Genomic DNA, 16,851 nt, shown 5'->3' with positions numbered 1-16,851 from the left:
ACTTCTGTAGGTTTTCTGGGTTTATCCATAGGAACAGATGAGGCATATGTAAGTCAGTGCTGACCAGAGCTTTGTAGTAAGAATTGTGGTTCTACCAATTTGAGATACTAGGAGCTGGCTGCTACATTATAGGCATTGCATAGGAGTATGTCAAACACCTGCCTGTGATAGGGTGCAAGAGAAATTTAATAAGTTCTGGCATTTCACCAAGTAGTATTTCCTCCTCATTCAGCTATATCAAGTGATGAACTAGTTTTAAGTACTTGGGCTGTTAACAAGAGTGAAAAATTATCGTGTGATTAAATTTCTGCTTCAGAAATTTGGGAAGGAATTTGACAAACACTTTGGAAAAGGAGGTTGCAAGCTGCTAAATATGACAGACAGGGACTTCAACAGTATTGTGGAGCCTCTTTTATTAAAGATGAGAGATTGTCAGAAAGAACCTGGAAATCTGAAGGAGTGCACAACTTGGATGAGTGACTTCAAACCAGAATTCTTGAGGACTGAGCTGGAAGTTCCTGGTAAGCTATGGTTTCAGTTGGTATTCGGGAGAATATTCTTCCATTGCTAAATGAAATAATTGTTATTAAATTTCATTTTCGTTTAATACGCTGCATAGTTAAGACCTACAGAGTGACTGACTGACTATCTATCTATTCTTACAAGTAGATAAACTTTTATTCTTTGGCAGATACGTTCTGACCATTATGACTTCTTCTAAGCAACTTGTGCAGGACGTAATTTTAATTTTGCAGTTTCCTCCAAATGTATTACCAAAATCTAGTAGCTCATGTTAAAATAAATATATACCAATTTCAATGAATGATTGTGGTTGGAATTTATTTTAAAACCTGTAGTGGATCTAAGAGCCACAAAGTTACAGTGCTTTGCTGGTGACGTGTCTGAAGCACAGAATATGTGGGCTCCTGTGCGAGACACTTTGGCTCCTTATTTGCCACTGTTCAGGACCAAGTGCCACCATGTATCAAGGTGGCACTTGGTCCTTAGCAGCCACAGTCTTTTCTAAAAGAAAGGAAACTGTGCTGGGGGTTGTTCCCTGAAACCAGTCTCCTCTGAGTCTGACATGGTTAGCAGGGCTGATAACCAGCAACTTATTTTGAGGGCAGTTTTGCTGTCATGATCAGGATTGTTAGAATAATGTTGGGAGCACACCCAGCACAAACAAGATCATGAGAAGAGTCTCTTAGCCACAGGAATTTTCTGCCAGTATAATGTTTCTACCTTACTCAGCAATTGTGGATAGGGTGGAGGGCATGCTGACCAGGACAGGAGGTCAAGGGACAGATTTTTGCTTTTTTTAATCCTTCTCTCAGTTGGGAGCAGTGGGGGGAAATTAACCATGCCTAGCACAGCCCAGGGCCTCTTAAAGGGGCCTTGCACCGAAGACTTCCTGTAACGTGGCTCCAGAATGCCCCATTCTGCAGGATACAGATGTCAAAAACACCACCAGCAGTAGCTTGACACCCATGGAACTCTCTGCAGCTGATCCCCCCCCCAGTGGCAAAGGGGCACTTTCTCTGCATGCAAATCCCACCCCCCTCCATCCACTGGATCAGTAGGCTAGGAATGCACTGTTAATTGCATAAATGTTTTGAAAGCTCAATTAAAGCATTACATTTTATTTATTCAGGTCAATATGATGGTAAAGGAAAACCATTGCCAGAATATCATGCACAAATTTCTGGATTTGATGAGAGGGTATGTTACTATATTAATGTGCATATTTTTTCATGTGTCTATTGAAAGGTAAAGGTACACTTACCAATATATTAATAAGTGTGCATTGTGCATATAAACAAATATCACCCACATCTGATGAAATTTTATATCTATAGTAACTTTTTTCTGCATTCTCACACTGCAGAGAAATGCAGATGGACTTTCTTCTATAACGTAATTTGTATATTGCAATGTTATCTCACCCTTTCTTGAGTGAAAACCTTTCTCCACCCCATTTTGTCCAAGATAAAAGTTATGGAGTCCATCCGGAAACCAAAGCGTATAATTATCAGAGGTAGCGATGAGCGGGAATATCCCTTTCTTGTGAAGGGAGGAGAGGATCTCCGGCAAGACCAGCGCATTGAGCAGCTCTTTGATGTTATGAACACCATCCTTTCAAGAGATGCTGCCTGCAGCCAAAGAAACATGAAATTAAAAACTTACCAAGTTATACCAATGACTACCAGGTAGGCGCTTCCTGACCTCCTTGACATATAGTATATGTGCTCCAGTCTTTGTTGCATGAATTAGGAGGAGGAATGTCTTTGCAGCAGGCCCACCATATAAGGAAAACCTTGGAACATCTTTTGTAGGGTTGCTTAACACCAGTAATTACAAACTGGCAATTTTTCAGCAACACTTTGCTGTGTTGCTTGTTTAACTGCAAGGTTTACTGTGTCTTCCCGTGAACTCTTAATTTTAAATGTGTGAGATATCCTGAAGAGCAGGCTGTGCATCTTTGCACTACCCAACCATCTTCCTTGACCATTTCCTATGCATGGCTTGTCTGAGCCTATGGTCAGAACATGGGGAAGATTTATCTATAGAGAAACAGTAGCAACCAGGTAAATCCATGCATCAGAGCAAGAAAGGAAGCAGCAGCATTAGATGCCTATCATAATGTTTAGCTGGTGCTTTATACCCCCTTATAAATGGATACATATAATTTGCTTGAGTGAAGCAGATTTTTTTTTTTTCAAACTTTACCTCTTGCTTACCTTTTTAATTCTTGTGTGAATGACATTTTAATACACTTTAAGTAGTGAAGCTAAAAAGAAAAGAAAAAAAGTGTCTACTAGCTTGCATCCTCTACATTTTTTACCACTTTATTAAATAATAATTTTCTGTGTTTGTTGTTACCTTGGCTATATTTTCTTTCAGACTGGGGCTGATTGAGTGGCTTGAGAATACCTGCACTTTAAAGGAGTTCCTTCTGAAGAACATGTCTGAACAGGAAAAAAACGATTATAACAGGTAACGAAGGTGCATAAATCTGTTTCTTGGATGTTAATGGCATTCTTTAGAGATAGGTGAAGAATTGTGACAATAATATCCATAGGAACAATTGGCATTAATCATCAGAAGTCAAAGTACTTCCTATCTTAGATTAATAATTGGCAGCTATTTGTTTAACGGGTGACACTTCACCTCTGACCTACATTTTCTGTCTGCTTCTTTAAACAAAGAGCATGTATCACCCGTGGCTTCTTCATCATTTTCTTATCAACAGATTGCTTTTTACAAGCAAAGGATTTTTTTAAATGTTAGTTTGAATTAGGAAGTGACCTTCAGTCAGAATGGAGGGTAGTATAAATGCATGTTCAGCATTGAAATCAATGGAAATGGGTTAGAATTCCTGCGATGGAGAATAAGGAGAATCTGGAGAGCCACAACTCTTAACTTGCCATTGTGACCACAAACCATATCCAAAGCCTGTTCTGATCTTGGGACTAACTTGTACTCACATGAGCAAACCCTATGATGTTGAAAACAAACCAGTAAGTGTAGTGACAGGCAGTGACTTCAGAGGGGGAATTGTGGCTGTTTCATTCTTCCTCTGTCCTTCTGTTGCTACGCTGCTCCAGAACTAAACCATGGTTTGGCTTAACATTATGTGTGCACCCAGGCTTGTGGTTTGTCTTCTCCAAACAAATCATGAGCTGTCAAATCAAGGACAAACTTTGGTTTTTACAGATCATGGTTTGCTGAGAGTGAGACAAACCACAGTAAGAATGTGGGAAGAGGAAAGTTTAGCTTTGTGTGAACACTAGATTCTAGAAAGCTGTTTTTGCCACATCTTTGTTCCTGCTGTTTTTAAGCATTTCTCAATGTCCAGTCTACGGCATGAGTCATTTGACAACTCTTTCAGCAGTGGATTTCAATTTGTTATGTAGTTCCAGCATCTCCACTATAAAATGTGCTAAAAATTGATTTTTGCATTTTATCAGCACTACCTTCTGCTTTTCAGTTTGCACAGAAAGATGCTAAATATATTCTAGCATTTTTTCCCCTAACAAGTCACAAAACAGTTAACTGTTGCTCACTGTGTAACAGTTTCTGTTTTCCAAATGGGCACTTAGCAATTTCTGGGCTTTTTAAAATAGTGTGAAAAGCTTGATTCAGTACCGCACTAAGAATAATGGATCATTAATTTAAAAAGAGTGAGTGGGTGGTTTTCAACTCAGTTTTACTCAGAGTAGACATACAGTGGTACATTGGTTTAAGAGCAGCTTAGTTTATGAACAACTTGGATTAAGAACGCTGCAAACTTGGAAGTAGGTGTTTTGGTTTGTGAACTGTGCCTTGGAAGCAGAACATGTTTTGCTTCCTGTTGAGTGTGTTCCATTTGTAAAATTGAGTGCTTTGGTTTAAGAGTGGACTTCCGGAACAGATTAAGTTCATAAACCAAGGTACCACTGTGTTGAAATTCATGAGCATGGTTAAGTTAGTTCCATTATATTCCAGTGGGTCTGCTCTGAGTATGTGAGTTAAATACCATTCAGTATTCAAAGAGAATACTAATAAACATAACATTCATGTAGAAAGTACTAATATTCAGAAACTATTTCTTAGCTAGTGAAGCAAATTATAAGTTATTCTTTACAAGTTTACACTTTTAAGGAGGTAGTTGTGGAATGAATTGAATTAACAATGCTTTATTGTGCCTCATTTGGAGTGTTTTTCACTGAGGAAGAACTTGCCATTGTGTTCAATGCTGAAGAATCGGTTCATAAAGCTGTAGCAGCTGTATGTTACTTGGAAGAAGACAGAAGGAAATGACAAAGCTTGTTTAATGTGGTCACGAATGTGTTCTGCAAGTCAGGAACTTGTGTAATACTAGTGTCTCTATTGAAATAGAAATTTGCTATAAACAAACATTTAGGACAAAATATAGTAGACTCAGAACTTCCTAGGAGTTCGCTCTTCAATGATGCTTGGAAAACAACATCTCCCTAAGTGCACTCTCAGAAATGGTTTGATTCATTAATTGCTCTTTAACAGCACAGTACCCCAATGCTTGGTGTTCCTTTCAGGTAATATAGAAGTAAATTACTTGCTCCCCCCCCCCTTTTTATTCAGCTACAAGGGTCCTCGTGCCGATTATACTGACTGGCTGTCCAAGATGGCAGAGAAGAATACAAGCCCTGTTGCACGCTACACATACATGTACAAGTGAGTCTTAGAAATAATTGTTACCCATTTATCTCTCAGCGGCTTGTGATATCATCAACCATGCTATCCTTCAACAGCTGTCCAAGTTATGGGTGGGTGGTGTCACTTCCAACTTTGCAATTCTATGATCATGTGAGGCCCTTCTTCATGTGCCTCCTGCACAAGAGGTCCTGAGGGTGGCAACACTAGAGCAGGCCTTTTCTGCAGTGGCTCCCTGCTTGTGGAATGCTCTCCCCAGGGAGGCTTGCCTGACACCTTTGTTACATATCTTTAGCTGCCAGGCAAAAACATTCCTCTTCTCCCAGGCCCTTTGGCCAACTAAACAATCCATGGCCTTTTAAACTGTGTGTGGGCAGATTATTTTGTTTTCGTTTGTCACAAAGGTTTGTATTTTTGTGCTTTTATATTGTAACCCCACCCTATGTTCCTTGAGTAAGGGTGGTATAGAAATTCAAATGATGATTATCATTAAGTTTCTTCCTTTACTAATGTGGCAGAAAGATTCTGGTTGTACTGCTGGCTACTGACTCATGTCTACAGAAAAATTGGGAGTTAGAAACCCACTTCTTCCTTTTTTAAAAAAAAAATTCTGCAGTGACTGCATGCACATACTGGTGCCCCTTCCCCATTCCTGCGTTGGCTTGAAGAAGCCGATTCTTACAGAAAACATTTCTCAGGGCATCAACGATAAAGGGCAATATCAAATGGTGCTGTCCTGCTTGCATAACATATCTGCTTGCACAAACAGGAAGTTCCTTTCTGCAGTCTCCCTCCACCCAACCTACTCTAGAGGTGGTGGAACCCACCAATGCAGGTGGACAAGGAGCTCTGCCAGGTCTGCTGCTACCATGCCTTGCCCACCATCTCTGCTTGGGAATATAAGGGAGCATATTGCCAGTCCAAAATGTTCAATTCAACCTAAGGGTGGGTGGGTGGGTGGGTGAAACCAGTTGTCTCTGCTTGATTCCCATTTTCTAATTATATGGTTATAATTGTCATTGCTTTGCTCACTTCTAGGAGAGCTGATCGTAAAGAAACAGTGATGTCTTTCAATCGCCGAGAGAACCGTGTTCCTGAAGACCTGTTAAGGTGTGTTCTTGTGTAATATGGGTTTCAAAATAGTACCAAGGATTAATGTTGCTGAATGAAGGGTTGCTTCCAGTAATATGGCCTCCTCATTTTTCCACATGCAGGCTGCTGGCCCGCAATTCCTATTAAAAACAAAACAAAACACCAGCCCTCTTTGGGCCCTTCAAACTTCAGCCTGTGCCACACTGATAATCATCTAGCCCCTTCTCCAGTTTCCGATTTTTAGCATGTGGGTGGAACAATGAGGAAGATGGGCATCTCTTTGTTCTGAATTCATAATGTTTCCCCTTCCCCCGAAGCCAATCTTAATATGTATAAATATATTGCTTTTCTTAAGGAGGGCCTTTGTTAAGATGAGTACAACACCGGAGGCCTTGCTATCTCTGCGATCCCATTTCGCCAGCTCCCATGCGTTGATGTGCACCAGCCACTGGATTCTTGGTATTGGAGACAGACACTTATCCAACTTCATGATCAGCATGGAGACAGGCGGCATGGTGGGAATAGACTTTGGACATGCGTTCGGTTCTGCCACACAGGTATTCTCCTTTTCAAACTGGTTTTTTGGGAATATTAAATTGAATGGAATGCTAATAGGTCAGGGGGATTGTAAAGATTCAGAATCGCTCTTGCTTCCTCTTTGGGATATTTATTTATTTTGCTTGTTAGGTGGAGCAGGATCTTGCATAATACTGCCTGGCCCCCTGCCCCACTTTTTGAACCTTGCACACTACTTAATGACACTTTCTGGTTTTCTTCAAAGTCTTTATTAGGCGTTACAGATATAGACCATTTTAAAACATCTCTATGCAAAATTTTAAAAATATATACAAAGAAGCAGCCACAAAAGATATATAGTAATAGAACTTTTTGAGTGTCTTCCTGTTAAATCATGCCATTCGCCACTCTAAGAGATACTGTTGACATGTATTTTCCCTCTTTTTGGATAGTTTAAGTACCGTAGCTGGTTATACAGTGGACAGTAGAAAAGAATATGTTCTACATCCACAATGTCTATCATTTCGAGGGATGTTTAAATATCTGCCCTTAAGGCTGAGGGGGAAACATTCAGTTGGGCTAACATAAATGCACTGTTTTGGGTTGGAATTACCGTACTTTTTGCTCCATAGGACACTTTTTTCCCCTCTTAAAAACTAAGGGGGAAAGTCTGTGCGTCCTATGGAGCGAATGCAGGGGGAGGCAGGCAGGAAAAGCCCCCAAGAGCCGCACACAAGCTTCGTGTGGCTCTTGTGGGCTTTTCCCCAGGAGGGAGAAGGGACCGCTGTTCCCCAACCTGTTCTGGGGGCTGGGGACGGGGGAAGTTTGGGCTCCCCCCCCCCCCAGTTCCGGGAGCGGAGGCAAGGCTGCCTGAAACCCCCTGAGCGCAGCGGCAGTTCGCGCTGCGCTCCGGGGTTTCAGGCAGCTATACGCAAGCCTTCAGAGAGCAGCGGGAGTTCTCGTTGTGCTCAGAAGGCTCGCAGATAGCCGCCTGAAGCCTGGAGAGTGGGAGGGGTCGGTGCACACCGATCCCTCTTGCTCTCCAGGCTTCACTTTGCTGGAGAGGCGCTGCACAGTTTTCCCTCTCTGCGCAGCGCCCCTTCAGCGAAGTGGGAGGAGAAATGGAAGGGGCTCCGTTTCTCCTGCCACTTCGCTGAAGGGGTGCTGAGCAGAGAGGGGGAAAATCTTCCCCTGTTCTCCTCCTCCTATGGTCGGGTGCGTCCTATAGAGCGAAAAATATGGTACTAGTTTTGAGATATACCGTATTTTTCGCTCTATAGGGCGCACCTAGTTTTCAGAGGGGGAAATCAAGGAAAGAAATATGACACCCCCCCCAGCTCTGGGAGAAGCGGACAGGCTGCACGCAGCCTGTGCGCTTCTCCCAGACCTTCTCCTTGCTATTGTGGGAGGTGGGGGAATTCCCCCACCTCCCGCAAAAGCACACAGGAGCCGCACACGACTCCTGCGGGCTTTTCGACCAGGAGGGAGAAGGGACTAACGCAGCCAGTCAGTCCCCTCTCCCTCCTTGGGGAAAAGCCCCCAAGAGTGGCACGTTCTTTAAAGGGTGCGCGGCTCCTGCAGGCTTCTCTACGAGGTGGGTGATTCCCCCACCTCGTAGAAACGCCTGCAGAAACCGCGCACCCTTTAAAGAGCGCACGGCTCCTGCGGGCTTTTCGACCCAGCTTGTGGGGCTGGCGACGGGGGGAAACGCTACTTTCCCCCACCGCCAGTCTCAAAACCAGGTGGGGGTGTCGCGTGCCTTCCCACTTCCCCCCGAGCTTGTGGGGCTGGCGGTGGGGGGAAGCGCTGCTTTTCCCCACCGCCAGCGTCAAAGACCAGACTCTCCTGGCTTCAGCGAAAGCAACGCGAAGCCTCCGGAGCGCAGGCTTCGGAGGCTTCGCGTTGCTATCGCTGAAGCCGAGGAGCCTGCATTCGCTCCATAGGATGCACACACATTTCCCCTTAATTTTTAGAGGGGAAAAAGTGCGTCCTATAGAGCGAAAAATATGGTAAGTGATCCTGTTATTGGTTGTATTTAACCTATAGAACTTGGGGGAGCAGATTTTCTTTACAGCTGACTCAATGTTTTGTTTTTCAATATCCCTTAATCTAATTCAGATATTATAAATATATAGTTCACTAGAATTATATATTAATTTCAAGTTTGTTGTTCTTAATACAGAATTAATATTATTGTAACATCTGCCAAATAAAACTCAATATCAAAGGTTACCTCTCCTCATATATCCCTAACACGAAAGATGTAAAATAAGGTTGTGTTCCTGCCCCTTTCCTCTTTTTTTTATCAGATCTTCCATAGCACATCCAAAAAACAGAATCACATGCCCCCCCAAATTAACCAAAACCCAGTCCCCCTTTTACTGTATGCAGATGATGCAACCTTATTATCACTGATGAGGATAGGTTTGAATTGTCCTTTTCTTCAGTATAATATTTTTAAAGTATGCATACTCACCTGGAACATTAAGGGAATACTCCAGCCATTTTAAGCAGGAGCTTGTTGTCATAGCAGAAGACTGGAAAAATCAAAACATGGTATTCAACTGAGTTTTATTCGAGGAAGACCCACTGAAGTTAATGGCCCTAACTCCCCCCCCCCCATGTTGAAGCATGACAATCTTTTTAAAACAAAAAACAAATAAAACCACCTCTATCACTATAATACAGTATTAGTAAAACCAAGATGGTGAGGATCTGGATCTCCAATTCATGGTGGCTACAGAATGGATCACCTTAAATTGTTGAGTAAAAAGGCAGAAAGGAGAGCAAGATTTACATGGGCCAAAAACAGAGATGGCAAGCTGAAAGCTGCTGTAAGCTCCCTGAAGAAAAGGCAAGATAAACATATGCTGGTTTCATTAAAAGCAATTTCCCTTAAATATTATACTGAATTCTGCCTCTCCATAAATGACCTGTATGAAAGAATTATGAATCCTGGTGTATGAAGGAAAAGAGCAATTGTTAGTGGTTGAAAAATTCATAAATAATACATAAACTTTTAATTTTTCTTGTATGCAGTTTCTGCCAGTGCCAGAGTTGATGCCTTTCCGTTTGACTCGCCAGTTTATTAATTTGATGTTGCCCATGAAGGAATTGGGTCTTCTTTACAATGTGATGGTGCATTCCTTAAGAGCCTACCGTGCAGATCAAGATTTTCTCATTAATACTATGGATGTGTTTGTGAAGGAGCCTTCCTTAGATTGGAAAGTAGGTTCTTATTTTCATCCCGATTTGTCTAAACAAAGTGAAGAGGAATGGTTATGTGAATGCTGTAAGGTAGGGGGTAGCCATTGTGTTGACCACCAGACATAGTTGGACTCCCATCATTCTTGGCTACAGGCCATGCTAGCTGGGGCTGATGGGAACTAGAGTCCGGCAACATTGGCTACCTCTGCTGTAAGGAAAAGAGTGACTTGTAAAACTTCCTATTTGGTACACAGTGATATAGTTGCAGTTTCCCAATGTTAGGTTGCATTGTTGTGTTTGTGGCAGGGAAGGCTTGCCACAAACAGTGCATATGCCAGGAGGATTGAGATGGGAAAGAGAGGAAAGAAATTATGGGTGGGAATACCATTCATGAGAGAAGGGATTTAGTGAGGGAGGAAAGTGGGGTTAGGAGTTGGATAATGGGGGGAGGAAGAAAGATCTGGCTTAGAAGAGGTAGGGATGGTTTGAGAAGTGAGTTCTTTCAACAGAGACAGAATTTAATGAATAATGTCCCACAGTCTATTGCTTGGTAGGTCAGGGGGGACAATTACATGCTTAAGTATTAGCCAAAAGGTTGGGTGAAAACTCATGTTTTTAAACGATTCGTTACACAAAATACCGTATTTTTCGCTCTATAGGATGCACCTGACCATAGGACGCACCTTGTTTTAGAGGGGGAGAACAAGAAAAAAACTTCCCCCCTCTGCTCAGAGCCCCTTCCATTTCTCCTGCTGCTTCGCTGAAGGGGTGCTGCACAGAGAGGGGGAGGTTTTTTTTTCTTGTTCTCCCCCTCTAAAACAAGGTGCGTTCACCTGAAGCCTCCGGAGCCCAGCGGGTTCCTTTCGACCTGTGCTGCTTTCCCCCACCACCAGCCTCAAAGATCCCTGAAGCCTTCAGAGCGCAGTGTGAGTTCCTGCTGCACTCTGCAGGCTTCGGGTTCCTTTTGCTGAAGCCGGGAGAGTCTTGCTCTCCCGGCTTCAGCAAAAGGAACCTGAAGCCTGTGGAGCACAGCAGGAACTCGCGCTGTGCTCTGAAGGCTTGAGATGACCATCCCTGAAGCCTGGAGAGCGAGAGGGGTCGGTGTATGTACCCCTCTCGCTCTCCAGGCTTCAGCGAAAGCAACGCAAAGCCTCCAGAGTGCGGAGGGAGCGCTCCCTCTGCGCTTCGGAGGCTTCGCGTTGCTATCACTGAAGCCAAGGAGCCTGCATTCGCTCCATAGGATGCACACACATTTCCCCTTAATTTTTGGAGGGGGAAAAGTGCGTCCTATAGAGTGAAAAATACGGTGGTTTGTAGCTCATTAGTCTTTTTTAGAAAACTCTTCATTCCAGAGTGTGCAGCCTTCCAATGCCACCTTAGCACTGCTGGAACTCATTCCATACCAGCCTGATAAAGTAAGAAATCCTGGCACTCACCCACAGTTCCTTTTGACAGCAGCATTAGCTTTACCATAATCTGGAAGAAAGCTAACATGGGAAGGAGCCACCCATAAGGACTACTCCCATACAACCAGGACCTACCATAGCAGCATGGCAAGGGCACACACTGCAGGGTTCCCACTGTGAACAATCAGAAGGGCTTCAGAAGGGAGGAATTGCCTGACACTCCTTTGAAGGAGCTTAAAACAGCATTTTAAGATAAGATTGACTACTATAGTTATCTTTACATCATTACTCTTCCAGTCAGTTATTAGAAAAGTGTGCACTTTCTGTATTGAAAATCTAAGCAATACTAAAGTAACCATAATGCCATTTTCCTATCATTTTTACCATATTCACGCCCCCTCAAATATCTAAATATCAGGCATGTCTGTCATGCCTTGTACTTAATATCATGCCTTATGCTGTGATGTATACTGTGAAGACTGCAGTATTGTTTTTCATGATTGGGTATGTGCCATTTCTTTCCAGAATTTTGAATTGAAGCAGTTGAAAAAAGGAGGCACATGGACTAAGGAAATAAATACAGAGGAGATTAATTGGTACCCCATTCAAAAAGTAAATTTTGCAAGAAGAAAATTAGCAGGTGCTAATCCAGCAGTGATTACCAGGTATATGTTGCTCTCAAGTGCTTTGAAATGTTCAGCGTGTCGATTTGCTTTCCTAAATGAGGCTGTGTGCAAGCACAGAACTCATAAAGTGTGTGACTGAATAGAAACAAAAATGAGTAATTGCTGGGGACCTGCAGTAATTATCTAGGTAAAATTGGAAGTTGAGCACCTTGGTGCATTTGCAGAAAGGAAGCTCACATTTTTTTTAAATTAAAAATAAAGCATACTTCAAAAGCAGGGTCAATGCTGCAGCCCCCTTGTCTGAAGGCAGGGCTGCCGGAAGCCAGGCTTTCTTGTTTCTTTTTTTAACAAATAAACCAAAGTTGAACAAGAAATACTGAGTAAGGGAAAAGCTTACCTGTGCCTACAGCTCTTGAGCTAAAGAGAGAAAAATACCATATTGCCCCGAATATAAGCCACACCTTTAAAATTCAAGGGGGGGGGGAGTCAATACACAAATACAGTGGGACCTCTGGTTACGTACTTAATTCGTTTCGGAGGTCCGTTCTTAACCTGAGGTTCCACTTTAGTTAATGGGGCCTCCCACTGCCACCAGGTGATTTCTGTTCTCATCCTGGGGCAAAGTTCTTAACCCGAGGTACTACTTCTGGGTTTGTAACCCAAAGTACCACTGTAAAAGCCACTCCCTTAAAATTCCACAAACACTCATACCCGTTCCATTTTACCATATGTCTGTTACAGCAGCGATATCATAAAAGCCAATTTTTGTAAGGTCACGAATTTAAGCCACACTTTAACTTTTTATGGTTGGAATTTGGGGGAGGAGTGAGGCTTATATTCAGGCCAATATGGTATTGCATCTAAATAGGGAAACTTGGGTACACTGCTTGATTTTAATATCAGTGATTTAATATCATTTTTTAAAGTGATGAATTACGGCTGGGCCATGAGAAATCAGCTGCCTACAGGGATTATGTTTCTGTGGCACGAGGAAGTAAAGAATATAACGTACGAGCCAGAGAACCAGAGGATGGACTATCAGAAGAAACACAGGTGAAGTGCCTTATAGACCAAGCCAGAGATCCAAATGTCCTTGGCAGAGTTTGGGAAGGATGGGAGCCATGGATGTAAAAAACTGAATCCTTATCAGTGCCTGTCTGCTAAGATTATCAGAATATTTCAGTTTATCTTGGAAGTGAAGACTAATCTAACTGTGTACTAGTAACAAAGAAGATGGTATTTAATGCACATGAGTCGAAGTTGTGACGTAGCAGAAGAATTTCAATGATATATGCTGACAATTTGTTAATGCCATATTGTTTGAGGTATTAAATTAGGGAAACATAAATCATTATGTTTACAGCTCAGTAATTACACATTTAATTGCTGTTGCTAATGAAGGAAAATAAAAAACAAACACTGCTTCCCCAAAACTTAGGAAAAGCCAAAAGAAAAATTAAAGTTGTGACTTTGCTATAGGCAGAAGAGGAATCACAATCTTACGTTCTCTAGTGATTTGCTATTGATGTAAGTAGGCGACTTGCACAATTATTTGTGTTAATTAGTGCATCTTTGTCTGCACCAGATGTGTGGTTCTATAACAGCTAACCTTAAGCTGACATTTGAGTATGTGATTCCCTAAATAAGCAGCAGTAGTCATGCCAGTAGTCCTTAGGCAATAAAGAACTAGCAACAAATTCGATATCTCATGAAGATGTTTTCTTTCTGTTGCCAAATTGGCTGTAATTCTAATAATGAAGCAGGCAAGCTGAAAGGAGAAAATGACAAAATAGTACCACCGCTATTAAAGGTATTTTTGAATTACAACTTCTGTTGCTCCCTAACTTGGATAGGGGCAAATTTTGCTTTTGGAAGATCAAGGAATATTTGATACTGAGGCATGTTGGTAAAATATTACTAAACTTATTTTAGAATAAATCTTCTCTTTACTCTCCCATGACTTCTGTACATTGTGAAGCACAGCTAAAAAACAGTTCTCTCTTATAAGATATACATTTACTTGGTTTTGCACTGAGGTTTTCTTCAATAGTTTCTTAGCAAAGGAAAAGCAGGGTGAAAACCTTGAAACAAATATTCTGTGATTAGTGCAATATTTTGAATGAATGGGCATTATTTGACAAACCTATTTAAATTACCTTCATTTCAAAAAATGTAATGGTGCAGCTGATACTTCTGTAGCTTCATTTTTTATTTTAAAAACATAAGAATGCGAAAACAGTTTAGAATACATTAATTAGATATGTCCTAAAACCACTTTTGTAGGACGCGGGTGGCGCTGCGGGCTAAAGCCTCAGCGCCTAGGGCTTGCCGATCGAAAGGTCGGCGGTTCGAATCCCCGCGGCGGGGTGCGCTCCCGCTGTTCGGTCCCAGCGCCTGCCAACCTAGCAGTTCGAAAGCACCCCCGGGGGCAAGTAGATAAATAGGTACCGCTTACCAGCGGGAAGGTAAACGGCGTTCCGTGTGCGGCTCTGGCTTGCCAGAGCAGCGTTGTCACGCTGGCCACGTGACCCGGAAGTGTCTCCGGACAGCGCTGGCCCCCGGCCAATAAATGTGAGATGGGCGCACAAACCCCAGAGTCTGGCAAGACTGGCCCGTTTGGGCAGGGGTACCTTTACCTTTACCTTTAAAACCACTTTTAAAAAAGGCTTTCCACTTAGGAAGAAATCTCCACAATAGTTGAACTGTTCACCTTTTATATATTTTTTATCAATAAAAGTGTCATGATTGGAGAGTGATGTGAAAGTGTTTTCAGTATATGACTTCAAACAAGTATGCATGCATGTCTGTGTCATTATGTACATTTCAGAGTCTGAGCAAGACACCTTTTTGGAGTAGAAGATGGGATCAGCACATCTGTCTGATTTAACCTTTATGGTTTTATTGTACTATACCAGGGGCATCCAACTCCCAAGAGACTGCGATCTACTCACGGAATAAAAAACTGGCAGTGACCTACCCCTTTTTAAAATAAATGCATTATTGCAAATACAATTTGAAAGCACACGGGTATGTGATAAGGTGCAACCACTCACAAATCAGATATCTGCCTCAGATATCCTTTTGTTCATTCCCTCATCTTACAGAGCACTTTACCCTCCAAGTTTACAGGTCAAAGTTCCAAGTTTATAATTTAACCAAGTCCTTAATTGATTGTCATGTATGCATAGCAGCGTTTTCAATCAGGCAGTCTGGGGGAAATGACATAGCCAGCAATAATTAAGATTTCAAAGGTGGTGGAAGATCTGGTTGTCAAAAGGTTTAAATGTCCAAGGCTACAGTTTAGTTCCCCCACCTTTGCCTCCCCTGCTCAGTATTACTAGGTTGCTCCCAGTTCCAGCCCCCCCCCAGCACTGCCTATCATGCTATATACACATTTCAAACTCATTCTCTTGAGTGCTAGTGGTTATGCAGCCAAAACACCATCCACACACAAGGGCCAAATCTGCAAGGTTAGGGGAAGTCTAGCAGGTTGCGAGTCAAGGCCCCGCCCCTGCTTTATGGTGAAACAAGAGACATGGACACAAGTATTTTAGGTTAATGGTCTAAAAAAGGCCTCTGCAGGAAGTCACACAAGGGTTAACAACCTGTAGGGGGAGCTTGCTGGTGCAAATAAACTGGAAACTTTCCCCTAGGAGTCACCCCACCACCTGGGCATCGGACAGGAACCACACAGCCAGATTTCTTTAATGGAATACCCTTCAAGGGGAGGGGTAGGTGATGGCCACAACCTCCCCTCCAACACACAACACACTTTCCAATGCCTAACCGCCTAACCTAACGAGGTAGGCGAAAAACCAAGTGGCTGGAGCCAATCTGCCAAGTGGAAAAAATTCCTACCGGGCCCCTTCAACAGGTGACCAATTGAGGTCCATAGCAAGGTCAGGTGTTGAATGCATGACATTAGAGGGAGGGCGGCTGGAGATCCATGCATGCAGGATCCAAACAGGCAGAACTCGGTGCTCAGGGTAGCTTTAAGTGTGGCAAAACCACACACCCCAGCCAGCCAGATTGGCTGGCTGAGGGGATGACGCGGGCCCGGGACTCCCTTGTGATGCAGGGGGCCCAACCACGCCCCCTGCAAAGCGAGTCCTGCTCACAACCCCTCCCCTCACGGAAGAGGAGAGGCTTTCCCATGTCACCAGTCATAAATTACTCTAATTCCAGGGACTGTGAGGATCCTCGTCTCATCACAAGTCATGTGTTGCAGCCCAAAGAACTCGTGGCCAAGTTTCCAATGAAATGTTAGTCACTAGAACCATGGCTCAAGCTACCTTAATGGGCCCTTTCTGTCAATGTTTCTGCCTCCATGGCCAAGCAATGGTTTTGGCTATTTGCAAACTCTCCTCAAAAAGCGAACAGTGAAAGTATGTCCACACAAGGCAGCATATTTCACAGTGATGTTCTGGAGCATGAAAGACCCACTGCAAATTGGCAGTTTATTCTGTTAGAATTTAATCCATTCTCATTATTATTGTCTTGCATTGTTACTTCATACAGCTGGTCAGTTCTTTGAAGACAGCAAAAAATAACATTTGCTGCATGTCAAGCCAGTATCAATCACACTCCTTTCTAACAGGACAATGCATTTTCCAGGCAGAGCAAATGATTAAAGTTTAACTACCTACCTAGCTAAACATTCTCTGCTGCTAACATACACTCCACTATTTCATCCATACTGCTATGCAAAGTGACAAACCTTTGGGGCATTTCCGGTGAGGATACTGACTCTTTAGTGCTCACAATGACAGTCAGACCAAAGCTTTGGTGTTAAGTGGCTGCAGCAACATTAGCAGAAACACATGAAGTTCCAA

The 16,851-nt window shown here is 42.8% G+C and overlaps 1 protein-coding gene and 1 long non-coding RNA gene across 2 annotated transcripts in view; one reads left to right on the top strand and one right to left on the bottom strand.

The window, feature by feature from the left end:
- Window positions 1-14,298, top strand: part of PRKDC (protein kinase, DNA-activated, catalytic subunit) — an 86,928-nt gene extending 72,630 nt beyond the window's left edge. The window contains exons 77-86 of the mRNA XM_082236085.1: window positions 317-521; window positions 1,652-1,719; window positions 1,987-2,207; window positions 2,902-2,994; window positions 5,101-5,193; window positions 6,211-6,282; window positions 6,620-6,821; window positions 9,820-10,008; window positions 11,919-12,058; window positions 12,946-14,298. Of these exons, the coding sequence (XP_082092211.1) occupies window positions 317-521; window positions 1,652-1,719; window positions 1,987-2,207; window positions 2,902-2,994; window positions 5,101-5,193; window positions 6,211-6,282; window positions 6,620-6,821; window positions 9,820-10,008; window positions 11,919-12,058; window positions 12,946-13,150 (1,488 nt within the window). The 3' untranslated portion in view covers window positions 13,151-14,298. The remainder of the gene's footprint in view (window positions 1-316; window positions 522-1,651; window positions 1,720-1,986; window positions 2,208-2,901; window positions 2,995-5,100; window positions 5,194-6,210; window positions 6,283-6,619; window positions 6,822-9,819; window positions 10,009-11,918; window positions 12,059-12,945) is intronic.
- On the bottom strand, window positions 397-3,018 carry LOC309539742. The gene is made up of 4 exons (XR_014222983.1): window positions 2,881-3,018; window positions 2,739-2,788; window positions 1,944-2,150; window positions 397-567 (listed from the first exon to the last, which is right to left on the bottom strand). It is a non-coding gene; the product is annotated as an uncharacterized lncRNA (long non-coding RNA).
- Window positions 14,299-16,851: the final 2,553 nt, after the last annotated feature.

This window comes from Podarcis vaucheri (assembly GCF_965113315.1).
Source record: "Podarcis vaucheri genome assembly, chromosome: 8".
Classification (NCBI taxonomy): Eukaryota; Metazoa; Chordata; class Lepidosauria; order Squamata; family Lacertidae; genus Podarcis; species Podarcis vaucheri.
This window is presented reverse-complemented; position numbering and strand designations above follow the sequence as displayed.